Here is a 13,664-nt window from a genome sequence, read left to right on the forward strand (position 1 = left end):
GCCATGAGGATGAGCAGGGGCTGGAGCACCACCCCTATGGAGCCAGGCTGAGAACATTGGGGCTGTTCAGCCTGGAGAAGAGAAGCTGCGTGGAGACCTCAGAGCAGCTTCCAGTGTCTGAAGGGGGCTACAAGGATGCTGGAGAGGGACTCTTCATCAGAAGGGACTGTAGCGACAGGACAAGGGGTGATGGGTTCAAACTGAAACAGGGGAAGTTCAGGCTGGAGATAAGGCAGAAGTTCTTTACTCTGAGGGTGCTGAGGTGCTGGCACAGGGTGCCCAGAGAAGCTGTGGCTGCCCCATCCCTGGCAGTGTTCAAGGCCAGGTTGGACAGGGCTTGGAGCAACCTGCTCTAGTGGAAGGTGTCCCTGCCCATGGCAGGGGGGTTGGAACTGGATGAGCTTAAGGTCCTTTCCAACCATAACCATGGAATGCATGAGTGCATGAATGAGTGAGTGAATGAATGAATGAATGGTATCCATCTCCAAAATGTGAAATAATTTCTGTAATCCCTACAGGCTGTGCAGAACAACCAAACTGTGTGTGTTTAACCTGGAGGCTGCTGGTGTGTTGCTTTATTGGCATTAATACATCAAAATGATGGGTAAATTTAGAGTAAAATTACCAGAAAAGATTGAATAGACCATCATTCTCCAATCTGGGAAGTCTGGACAGGGAAGAGAGTTGTTATATAGTTATAACTGGTGCCTACAAGGTGATCAGTCCTTCTCAAGGACTATCAGTGAGGAGGAACCCAGAACAGTAGTTGAGCAGTCAGTTGAGGAACCACTTTCCACGTAGTCCATGATTCAGTTGTGCAACCCATTGCCATAAATACCATGTGTTAAAGAAAGGACAAAGTAAATTCACCCGAAAGAACTATGAACTATTACATGATGATGGTTTGGTAGCAACCTCTAGCAATTGAAAGACAAACCTTATCAAGGCTGCAGGGCTTCACTGCCAGAAGCTCTAGTGCCAGCAAAGAGAAAGAGCCCTTCTCTGTGTGCCTTGTTCTGTCCTCCTCCTATAGGTTACCTGCCAAGGCAAGTGTTGGGTAGACCCTAGGCTTGACCCAGACCAGCTATCCTCGTGGTCTTACATCTCCGTTATCAGGTTGTTTCCCCATGGAATAGCACAAATAATGGCCTCAAGCTGCACCAGGGGAGGCTTAAACTGGAGCTGAGGAACAATTCCTTCCCCAAAGGGTGCTCAGGCATTGGAACAGGCTGCCCAGGGCAGGGCTGGAGTCAACAGCCCTGGAAGTGTTCACACACCATGGAGACAAGGCCCTCATTGCCATGGGTTAGTGGTGGCCTTGGCAGTGCTGGGGAATGGTTGGACTGGATAAGCTTAAAGGGCTTTTCCAACCTGGTTGATTCCAAGATTCGATGGTTCTATGAGCAAGCACCAAAGCCAACCAATGGCTTAGTCTACAATGATGGATCAAAGCATGATATTGCTGTGTCCATCCATACCTGGTGCAGACGGCCACCTTGTCTGGATCATGGATGTAGGGGCAGCTGTCTCCCCGGTTACACTTGCCGAAGCGGTTGTAGTACATACAGTATTCCTTCTTCTTTTTCTTCTGCTTGGCTTGACGGATGATGGCCAAACTCCGCTGAACAGCACGGCTGAACAGGAAAGAGAGACAGGGTCAGGTAACGTGTTCAACTTCAACACAACAATGTCATAGAGAAACACTTCAACAACACACAGGAGCCTAAGTTCACTTTGAAGAAAGAGTGAGATATTCAGGAAGTTCCTGCTGGGCCATAAGCTGTTAGGTCTTATTTTCGGCCAACTTTGCCATGAAGCATGAGCAGCAGATTAGGGAAGGGATTCTCTTCCTCTGCTGTGCCCTGGGGAGACCCCTCCTGCAGTCCTGATCCAACTCTCGGGCAGCAGCACAAGAGGGACGTGGAGCTGTTGGAGCGACCTCAGAGGAGGCCACAGAGATGCTGTGAGGGCTGGAGTAGCTCTGCTCTGGAGCCAGGCTGAGAGAGCTGGGCTGGGGCAGCCTGGAGAAGAGAAGGCTCCTGAAGGGGAGACCTTAGAGCAGCTCCAGTGCCTAAAGGGGCTACAGGAAACCTGGAGATGGGCTTGGGACAAGGGCCTGTAGGGACAGGCCAAGGGGAACGGCTTGAACCTGCCCGAGGGGAGACTGAGATGAGCTCTTAGGCAGAAGCTCTTCCCTGTGAGGGTGCTGAGGCGCTGGCACAGGGTGCCCAGAGAAGCTGTGGCTGCCCCATCCCTGGCAGTGCTCAAGGCCAGGTTGGACACAGGGGCTTGGAGCAAGCTGCTCTAGTGGAAGGTGTCCCTGCCTGTGGCAGGGGGTTGGGTCCTTTGGAGCAGGAGGAAGGACAGCATCTCCAGAGATCCCTTCCCACCTCCATAACCATGATTCTCTCCTATGATTCTATGAGCATGGAGAGAGCTTCCTGCGGTTCTGGGGAACACCGTGAGGCAAAACCCATCTTCTCCCCTGCTGGTCTCGTGCAGCACAGGATGCAAACATCATCAGCTTCGAGGGCACTTGTGCACCTGTCCCTGCCAGCTGACCTGCTGCTATTCAAGTCCTTTAAGTGGCAAACAGCCTACATGACAGCCAGTGGAACACAAGGTTAATACCAAGTACCAGAAGAAGTTGCTGTTAATTGCCTGGTACCACTAGAAGTTCCTGAAGGATATCAAATGTGCTTAGCACACGTTTTCCATGAGCTTCCAGCTGGAGAGGTAATTACCCAGCAGCTACAGAGAGGCATGAGACCAGGAGGAAGAGGGGAAGTGATGATATCAGGGTGAATGCAACACCAGAGAGAGCAGATTTGATCTCCTGGAGTACATAATTAGACGATACATGACCGTCAACTCAGGTTTGCAGAGGACACAGTGCTCTGGATGGGGACAAATGAAGCCACTCAGGTTCTCTGGGTAGTTATATGCATTGATTCCCTAGGGATTAAGGATTAAATCTGATATAGAAAATTGTTGATATGTATATATAATTGTATGTATTTCCAAAGTCTTGGTCCTCCTGGTGTGAGAGACAGATCTAAGATTCAAAGTAGCATTACCCATGACAGATACTTGCTTAAGTAATGTATTTAGGGGTGACTGCACATTTTTACCTCTATTATTACTGGTTGTCTGCAGTTCTTGAGGTAAAATGCCAATGAGAAGAAGACAACTTCACACAGCCAAAACACTGAATGTGAAAGCCCTGTTTCAGCATTAGAAATGCCACCACCTCTTTCATCATAAATGGCCTGCGGATGACACCAAGCACCATCACTAATTGCTTCTTGGTACTTGAGGTGGTTCCAAGGCTAAGGCAAAGAAAGCCACAACATGGTATGATACCACATTGAAGGAGGTGATCCTGCCCCTCTGCTCTGCTCTCATGAGACCCCACTTGCAGCACTGTGTGCAGTTCTGGTGTCCTCAACATCAGAAGGACATGGAGCTGTTGGAGCAAGTCCAGAGGAGGCCACGAGGATGAGCAGGAGCTGGAGCACCTCCTGTACGGAGCCAGGCTGAGAACATTGGGGCTGCTCAGCCTGGAGAAGAGAAGCTGCGTGGAGACCTCAGAGCAGCTTCCAGTGTCTGAATGGGGCTACAAGGATGCTGGAGAGGGACTCTTCATCAGGGACTGGAGTGATAGAACAAGGGGTGATGGGTTCAGATTGAAACAGGGGATGTTCAGGTTAGATAAAATACAGCTAGAATCTGGCACTGTGTCTGTATATGGACATCTAGAACCACCACACTTAGTCTACTGAAGTTAAGAAGGACTTGTCTGCAAATGCTTTTACTCAAGGACATAAAGATGTGTTGCATTATGTGTAGCACAACACAAGAAGGGAATGAGAAAGGCAGCAGAGCTTTGAACACCAGCAGCATAACATCATTCTTCTATACAAGGTGCTTTCCACGTGGCAAATTCCCACTTTTTGGAAGGGAGAGAATGAAACCCTCCACATTTGCTGGGTTAAATTGGGATGGACTTAATACCTCTTGAGAACAATACGGTTGATTTAAAAAAGGGACTTCCTAAGTAGGATTTGGAATTCTTTGCTCACAGGAAGGTGTTTCTATGCATTTAGAACCTTTCAAACCCCTCCCAAGCAGAAACCATGGATTTCTGCTGAGCTTACAACCACCTCATAGCAGAGGCTGGGGAAAAAGCAGTGACCAGAGCTCCAGTGAATAAACAGCCACTGAAATAGCAGCATCTCAAGCTTCTGACACCCTCCCAAGCATAAATCACAGGCAGCATTAGGAGGGGGAGCACGTTGTTTCTCCCCACAAGTACAGACCTGGCGATGTATCGGCTCGTGGCTGATCTGTTCAAGCAGCTGGATGGAGAGAAGCCAGCACCGGGTGTACACTGCAACCGCCCTGCTGGAAACAGAGGAAAACAGAGATCGTTTGGTCAGAATCAATGCATTTAATGCAGTTCTCAGTATCTTAGGTCCATAAAATGATCAGAGGGGTAGGACACCTCTGCTGTGAGGTTGGGGTGGTTATGCATGGAGAACAGAAGGCTTCAGGGAGCCCTTGCAGCCTTTCAGTACTTAAAAGGAGCTGATAAGGAAGTTGGGGACAGTCTTTCTAGTATGGTCTGGAACGACAGGATAAGGGGTCACGGTTTTAAACTAAAAGGAGGGAGATTTAGGTTGGATATAAGAAAGAAAGTCTTTAGGATGAGGGTGAAGAAACACTGGAACAGGTTGCTCAGAGAGGTGGTAGGTGCCCCATCCCTGGACAGTTGAGGTCAGGTTGGATGAGGCTGTGAGCAACCCGATCTAGTTGAACATGTCCCTGCTCATTACAGAAGGGCTCGACTAGATGACCTTCAAAGGTCCCTTCCAACCCAAAGTATTAAACGATACTATGATCTTACGACCTTAACCCAAAGCAAGAAGCTCCCAGAGCCCAGATGGGTGAGGATGCTCTTTCTGGACCACATCGCTGGCACCAACAGACCAACCACAGCAGAAAGTCTCCTTCCCAGCTCCAAACACAGCAGGAACCTTTCCCCTCAGCACTCAAACGTGCCAAAACGCCCCTCTAGACAACCCCCATGCTTTTGCTATCACTTCCACGCTCAGCTTGGCTTGGCTTGGCTGGGGAAACCCAGTTGCTGTGTCGGCTACATGCGCTCACGTAATTAAACTGTCCTCGAGCGGTGCAGGAAAGAACGAGCTGAAAACAAAGGCTGGCTCCCGGTTTTCCAGGTGGCTCAGTCACTCACCTGCCAGCCCGGGCGTGTTGGGAAGTGAAGGAGTGGAATTTGATCGAGCGGCAGCGCGCTCTCCCCACGCGCGAGCTGTCACTCGGGCTGCCACCGGCGGCAAAGCCCCATCTGTTCCCTCTGCTACTCAAAGCACTGGCGATGCGGGAGCGGGTGGCACACGCCTGTCGATCAGAGGCACGGAGTAAACTCTGTGTAACTCACTGGTAAGCGCGTTGAAGCTTGCGGCAAGCTCGCTCGAGCTTGATGTGAGCATGTTGAGTGTTAACTGGGCATCTGAGGCACTGCGGAGGGGTATTTTGCATCTCTTTTCTTTCAGCTTCCCCCTCATTTCAGAGCTTCTTTGCTCTAAAGAAGTGGTAAATGATTTGGTAAAGTTGTGAACGCTCCATCCCTGGCAGTGTTCAAGGCCAAGCTGGACAGAGCTTTGGGTGACATGGTCTAGTGTGAGGTGTCCCTGCCCATGGCAGGAGGTTGGAACTGGATGATGCTAAAGTGTTTTCCAACCCAAACCATTCTGTGATTCTATGATTCTATTATAAGCATCTTTTCAAGTGCTAAAATAAATACACATCAATGTTGGGTTGTTCTGAAGATGCCACTGAGCATCTCTTAGTGAGGATGTGGGTTGAGTCTAGCAAGGTTGACCACACAACTGAACCAAGGAAGCTGCGGCTGCCCCATCCCTGGCAGTGTTCAAGGCCAGGCTGGAGGGGGCTTGGAGGAACCTGCTCTAGTGGAAGGTGTCCTTGCCCATGGCAGGGGGTTGGAGCTGGATGAGCTTTAAGATCCCTTCCAACCCAACCCATTCTATGATGCAGGGAGAAAGACCCAAATTGAAGTCCAATCATTAGTGTAGGGACAGAGCATCCCTCTGCCCTCTGCTGTTGTGCTTAACACTCCTTAAAGCAAGCTCAGCAGGACGGGCTATACCAGGAGCTGCTCTCCGGGGCAGCAGACAGTGTCTCTGAATATTTAATACCTCATATAAAAGCAGACTCCTGGGGACAGACACGCTCCCTGCTTGTGTGCCATCCTTTCAGTTAAAGCAGCCTGACAAGCACATCTTGGCCAGAACGGGTAAATCACTAAAGGAATAAATAACTAAGTAAAGAAATAAAGGTTGCGACAACAGCACGCCACTGGTTTTTCGTTTACAGATAGCAAAAATACATCCACAGCATGACGTCCGGGGTGGCTTTTGCCCAGGTTTTATCTTCTGGCAAGAAGTTATGTTATTACACATGGACAAGTGATGCTCATCTCCTATTACACCTCTTGCTGTGAATTAACTTACAGCCTGGAGGCAGTTTAACCACCTGAGAGCCGGTCCCATCCACAGCAGAATCCGAGTTGGATGCATCCATCCAGTGCTGCCGACCGTGCCTGGCAAAGCATCAGGCTGGCAGCTGGCAAAGAAACCCTTCATCCACCCCCTAATTGCTCACCCTGCATGCAAATCCTCTCTGAACCATTAGAAAAGCACCTCAATATTTACCCAGGAGGAGACAACCCAGCGCCTGCCTCACGCTGCTGGATAAGAAGCTCCGTAATTAAACCTTGTGCCGTCGATTGGGATTTATGGGGAAGTATTTTTAGAAGCTTTTGTATTGTGTAAAAATCAGTTTCAATACAAGCAGGGCTCTGTGAGCATCCCAGCAGCACGGGGGAAGATGGAGGAGATGCAGTTTGATGGCTCAGATGTTTAAGGAGAACCCAAGTTTGGGTATTTAGAGCGGGTACCAACTTGGGATGCTCACTTAGAGCCACCACCAAGAGTTTTTCATTACTAAATGCAAAGCATCTGATATTTTGCAGGCAGTGGTGATTCAGATAATACAGTATCTATATTATCAAAGCAATCCAAAACTGGGGTGAAACTGGGGCTGAGCAACACACCAGGGAACTGGTTAAGGGTTGACTTAAAAACTTAGAAGCTGAAATTGCCACAAGTTGGAGTATATTAAACAAGAAGCCAAAATGATACTGAAAGGGGTTGACTCTGGGACTCTCCATTGGTCCAGATATGATTTTACTTTATAGGACAGATGTCAGACCCAAATCTGTCCCATTTCCCTCCCCGATTACTCTCCAATTGGGGTGAGCATCAGCATCGGGATGCAGTGATGCTGTCAGATCAGAGAGCATCTCGCACATCCCGTATCTTCCTCTGTTACACAAGTCCCTCACTGCAGTGATGTAAATAAGTGCCATGGCAAGTTCCTCCCCTGTGCACACTCCATGGAAGTGGGAACAACAGGGGGAGGGAAAAAAAGCAGGGAAAACGAAAAGCTGCTGGGGAGAGCATCAAGAAGTGCACATTAAGGGCTTTTGAAGTGATTACACCCAGCACGGCGGCGTCAGGCTGGATATTTTATACCCTGCCTAAGGGACAGGTGGTTTTTCCTCTTTTTTTCCCCCCCCTTTCTTAATGATTTAAGTAGGTTTGAAGCTCATCATCTGTAAGGAAATACACAGCCCGTGCAAACGGGCTTGTTTCTCTTAATGCATCATCCCAACCTGACGCTGGCTGCTCCGGTGGCTCGGGGTGTTCTCAAGCGCGAGCGGTGAGAAGTGATTGCTGTACCTAAACCCCAGGCGCGAGACTCGACGCGTCTCTCCGGAGGGAGCAGGAGCTGTCATGTTCATTAAATGCATGATTACAGCTATGATTAATAGCGGGGGCTACAGCCTGACTCCTTTCTTTCCTGCTCCTCTAAAGGAATCCACAGCCAAGCGGTCCCATGGTGCTTCCCGCAGCATGTGTCTCGCTTCAAATTACAGCTTGTAACCATGGAATCATGGAAAGGTTTGGGTGGAAAAGGACCTTAAGATCATCCAGTTTCAACCCCTGCCACGGGCAGGGACACCTTCCACTAGAGCAGGGTGCTCCAAGCCCCTGTGTCCAACCTGGCCTTGAGCACTGCCAGGGATGGGGCAGCCACAGCTTCTCTGTGCCAGCGCCTCAGCACCCTCACAGGGAAGAGCTTCTGCCTAAGAGCTCAGCTCAGTCTCCCCTCGGGCAGGTTAAAGCCATTCCCCTTGGCCTGTCCCTACAGGCCCTTGTCCAAAGCCCCTCTCCAGGTTTCCTGCAGCCCCTTTAGGGACTGGAGCTGTTCTCAGGTCTCTTCACACAGCAGAGGGGCAGGATCCCCTCCCTGAGCTGCTGCTCACGCTCTGGGGGTGCAGCCCAGCACATGGGGGGGTTCTGGGCTTAAGTGCACACTGAACCTGGGTCATGGAGAGCTTCTCCTCTCCCAGCACCCCAAGTCCTTCTCCTCAGGGCTGCTCTGAATCACTTCTCCACCCAACCTGTGCCTGGGATTGCCTTTTGATGGAAAAGGGAAAAGAGGCAGAATTTATCCCTGTCAAGGGCTCCACAACCATTAAAATGCTTAAAACTAACAGCCATATGTTGATAAGGACCCTCTCCCGTCCACCCATAACCACAAAGCACAGCTCAAGGCTCTAAAGGGCCCATCTAATGCATCCTGGTCCTTCTCTTCCTTGGAAAGGTTGGCAGGGATTTGCCTTGGAAGCCTGGGAACCATGCTCTGGAGCAACATTTGGAGCTTTCCGATGTGCCCATGCAGGGAGTGGGATGCTTCTATCCAGCTCCAACACCCGTGCTCAGCCCCACTTTGCCCAACGGCTTGTGCTGCAACAAAAACCCCAGCAAAAAGGATGCTTGAACTTATTCCTCTGCATTAAAACCAGGCTGTAAATACTGCACAGAGGGAACATGGTTAATTATTACCTGCTTAATTATTTAGGAAGGACTTTATTGCTCCTAGGGCACTGCTCAAGGACCAGGGGCTCATCATGTGGAAAGCTCTGTTTGCGCATCTTATCCAGTAATTTATATTTTATATGGTAGAAAAGCTGTAGAAAACGGAAATAGCCTAAAAAGAGGGAGAAGTTGCAGATATGGGGTGAGGATCATGGAATCATGGAATGGTTTGTGTTGGAAGGGACCTTAAAGCTCATCCAGCTCCAGCCCCTGCAACAGGCAGGGACCCCTTCCACTGGAGCAGCTTGCTCCAAGCCCCTGTGTCCAGCCTGGCCTTGAGCACTGCCAGGGATGGGGCAGCCACAGCTTCTCTGGGCACCCTGTGCCAGCGCCTCAGCACCCTCACAGGGAAGAGCTTCTGCCTAAGAGCTCATCTCAGTCTCCCCTCGGGCAGGTTCAAGCCGTTCCCCTTGGCCTGTCCCTACAGGCCCTTGTCCAAAGCCCCTCTCCAGGTTTCCTGCAGCCCCTTTAGGCACTGGAGCTGCTCTAAGGGCTCCTGTAGCCTCCTCCAGGATGAACAAGCCCAACTGTGACAGCACCATTAAAATGCCATCCAGCATCAAGCCCATTGCTGCCCACCTGGTTCTTCTGCCCAAAAGCAAGGATAATTTATGGAATTCTTACACATGGAGGGAAACAACCAGGGTTTTGTGACAGTGGTCAGTGATGAACTCTAGTGTCCTGTGCTTCGACTTGGAGACGACCATAACAGGGTTATCCCATCTTCCTGTTATTATTCACTTATCAAGAGACTCGATTTTGCCCTTGTGCTCATCCTGCTTCAACACGACGTGCCACATAGGAAAAGCCTTCCTTTAACCAACAGCTCCTTTAACAGGTCCCATTATATCCCTGCTTTGCCCCGTGCTGCATGCAGCCTACTTCGGCAAGAGCCAAGCAATTCATTTTGTGAGGCTCCCCTTCCCTTTCCTGCTGAACCAAACCTTTGGAGGCCGGCACAGCTCAGGGAAATTTATTTCTTTAATTACTCTTCATTTGAGTGGGTTCCAGTGTTTCAGATGATCAGCACCAGCAGCTCCGGGGGGGGATTTATTTCACTCACTGGACAGCAGGAGCCCTCACTCTTTAGAAGGTAAAGGCAAAGGAAGGGATGAGCTGTCACTGCAGGAGTGGAGCTTTTTGTGCCTTCCTGTCTGATCCCATCCCAGCTTCGAACGGGAATGTGCTGGGCCCTGGGTCAGGAAGTCACGAGTGCTTTAACCACAGAATCATTGAATAGTTTGGGTTGGAAAAGACCTTAAGATCATCCAGTTCCAATCCCCTGCCATGGGCAGGGTTGCCTCACACTAAACCATGGCACCCAAGGCTCTGTCCAACCTGGCCTTGAACACTGCCAGGGATGGAGCATTCACCACTTCTCTGGGCACCCTGTGCCAGCGCCTCAGCACCCTCACAGTAAAGAACTTCTTCCTTATCTCTAACCTGAACTGTTTCAGTCTGAACCCATAGTGAAGCAACATTGATTAACAAAAGCATGCTCTGGGTTTGATGCTCTACGAGCGTATGACTGCAAGGAGCCCAAAGTGGCTGATGTGGAGCATCTCCTGAGCTCTGCAAGCTCTGGTCTACACCAGTGCTGGACCCAGTGGTACTCCTCAAGGAGTCCAAGTCCCTGTCTGCAATCCCAGACGGAACTGAGCTCTAAAGGGACCAAGGAACTGAGCGATCCCAAAAGCAAGGGATTGAGCTCTAAAGGGGGAAGGGGATGAGTAATCCCCAAAACATTGAGACTGTTTTGAGACTGGATTGAGACTGGAGGGGCCAAAGGATTCAGCAATCCAAAGACAAGGGACTGAGACTGAAGAGGCCATGGAATTGAGCTCAAAAGAGGAGATTCTGCAGTCCTAAAGACAAGGGATTGAGACGAAATCAGCCAAACGATTCAATTCAAGAGGGGAAGAGACTAAGACTGAAGGGTTTGAGGGACTGAGCAATCCCAAAGGCAAGGGATTGAGCTGATAGGGGCCAAAGAACTGAGCTCAAGAAGAGTATGCGACTGAGCAACCCCAAAGCCATGGGACTGAACATGAAGGGACCAAGGGATTGAGCAATCCCAAAGACAAGGGACTGAGCTTGAAGAAGCCAAGGGACTGGGCTCAAAAGGGGCAAGAGATTGAGCAATCCCAAAAGCAATGGATTGAGATTGAAGAGACCCAGGGTTTCTGCAAACTTCATGACAAGGCATCAGGACTAAAGGGGCCACAGAACTGAGCTCAAAAGGGGTAAGAGATTGAGTAATCCCAGAGGCAAGAGATTGAGATTGAAGGGGCCAAGGGATGTAGCGATCCCCAAACCAATGGACTGAGTTCAAAAGGGGGTAAGGGATTGAATAATCCTAAAGGCAACGGTTTAAGATTGAAGGGGCCTAGGGATTAAGCAATCCCAAAGACAAGGACTGAGCTCAAAGTGGGCCAAGTGAGTGAGTTCAAGAGGGATAAGGGATTGAGCATTCCTAAACCCAAGGAATTCCACTCAAAGGGGCTGAGCACAAGTAGGCCCCAGCACAAGCAACATCAAAACCAGCTGAAAGCTGAGGAATGCAACACTCCTGTTTCCACTGTTCTCACACCTTGTGCTGGCCTCTCCTGCACCTACTTCTTCCTTAACCCTCCACCACTTGGTCGCAACATATTCAAGGTGTTTTGCTGTCTAGTTCCTGCTTGAACACCTACATTAAAGACGTAGTGAGTATTAACAGTGCCACCAAGCAGAGGATGGGTGATGCAAAAGTTCAGTCTTAAACCCATCCTTTCGTTTTCAAGAAGCCGAGCAGCTCAGAGGAGGGAGCATGGTTCACACAAGCCCTCGGCCGTGGGGAGCCAGTGCTGGTGCTGAGCACTTCTTCATCCTTGCAAAGTGGAAAGTGCATTTCTGTGGTGCTCAGCACTTCTAAAATGAGTTGGTAAACAAGGAGCTGAGAATGCATTTCCCTGTGCCACAGTGATCCTCCTCCTCCTTTCGCCCAGTGTGGAGCTCTCCCTCTGCATTTGAAATCATAGAATCCTGTAATGGTTTGAGTTGGAAGGGACCTCAAAGCTCATCCAGTTCCAACCACTGCCACAGGCAGGGACACCTTCCACTAGAGCAGGGTGCTCCAAGCCCCTGTGTCCAACCTGGCCTTGAACAAGGCCAGGGATGGGGCAGCCACAGCTTCTCTGGGCACCCTGTGCCAGTGCCTCAGCACCCTCACAGTAAAGAACTTCTTCCTTATCTCCAACCTGAACTTCCCCTGTTTCAGCCTGAACCCATCACCCCTTGTCCTAGCACTCCAGTCCCCAGCATCCCTCCAGCGGGTGATGCCCAGCCACACCAGTGTCCCCAAAGCCACCAGCCTTTCATCCCACCAGGCTCCTGCATGCTCCCAGCAGGTAAAACCTCAGTGGAGGATGAGGAAGTGCAGGAGAGGATTTGTCCAAGGAGATCAGCCTGGACCCCGTCAAAACACCCTTGGAGGCAGCCTCAGCTCAGGGTGTGCAATACCTCCCACTGCAGCGGTGGTGGCTGGTGCCTAGATTAGGGTCAAGGCTCTTTTCCTGGCCAATGTCAACCCTTAATTTGGTTTCTGCTGCTTTCAGTCTTGCACAGGGCTGTGCTGTTTTAGTTTCCCTTTGGAATTCCTTTGTGAAGCACTACATTGTCAGGACCTTTTGCTTCTTCCCCCAATTTCACGGCAATTCCTCAAGAGTCTGAAGCACGTCTTAGCAGCTGTAGCAAGAAATGAGGCAAATGCTCATTGTGAGTGGAGAAAGCAATTTATTCCGCCTGCTTAATTAATTGCAACGTATCAAATGCTTTCCACATCTATTTTCTAATAAGTGAGAAATATATCATCGCAGAAATACTAGTTATCCCAAAGGGAAAGAGCTTTTCCATGTTGATTCTGCATCTTCATCCTGCACAGGGATGAGAGGCGCATTTTTGAGCTCTGTGTTTGGAGCTATATGTTTCCTTCTGAGCCTTTTCCATCCTTGCTCGAGTGCTGAGTTACAGAATCACAGATTGCCAGGATGGTTTGGGTTGGAAAGGACCTTAAAGCTCATCCAGTGCCAAACCCCTGCCACGGGCAGGGACACCTTCCACCAGAGCAGGTTGCTCCAAGACCTGTCCAACCTGGCCTTGAGCACTGCCAGGGATGGAGCAGCCACATTATTCACCATGAACCTCTTCAGGGAGCTTCTTTATACCAAAAACACCTTCAGAAGCTTATCCTGGGTCTGCAGTGATACCTTCCCTGTCCCCAGCCAGGCATCCTCCATGCCACCAGCAATAAAGTGGTTTGAGGATGAGCCATGGCAAAACTGCTCTTCTCCTTGCTCTGGGAGATGGATGAGTTCCTTTATCACTCCTGGAAGTCCCAGGATTGACTCTGATTGACTCCAATTGACTCTGATAGAGCACATGGCTGCAGGAGGTGCATCCCCATGACCAAGTTTTAACTCCCCACCAAAATCCATCAGTAAATCACTTGCCGGAGACAGAGCAACAGCATGGATGGATCAGCCCATTTGATCAGCTGACCAGCATCACATTTCTTAATGTAGTCGGGCCATGAAGAGACAAAGCACTGGCCCAATAAATTCAGGCAAAGAGCAGAAT

General features: G+C 50.0%; 1 protein-coding gene across 3 annotated transcripts in view; it reads right to left on the reverse strand.

Moving 5' to 3' along the window:
* ZC3H3 (zinc finger CCCH-type containing 3) overlaps nt 1-13,664 on the reverse strand; it is a 165,152-nt gene that overhangs the window by 43,136 nt on the left and 108,352 nt on the right. For 2 of the 3 annotated variants that reach the window (XM_065669073.1, XM_065669071.1), the window contains exons 6-7: nt 4,320-4,404; nt 1,479-1,634 (exon numbers count right to left, since the gene is read on the reverse strand). In XM_065669073.1, the coding sequence (XP_065525145.1) occupies nt 1,479-1,634; nt 4,320-4,404 (241 nt within the window). The remainder of the gene's footprint in view (nt 1-1,478; nt 1,635-4,319; nt 4,405-13,664) is intronic. The other variant, XM_065669072.1, reaches the window with a different exon arrangement.

The sequence above is a fragment of the Lathamus discolor genome, chromosome 2 (genome assembly GCF_037157495.1).
Source record: "Lathamus discolor isolate bLatDis1 chromosome 2, bLatDis1.hap1, whole genome shotgun sequence".
Classification (NCBI taxonomy): domain Eukaryota; kingdom Metazoa; phylum Chordata; class Aves; order Psittaciformes; family Psittacidae; genus Lathamus; species Lathamus discolor.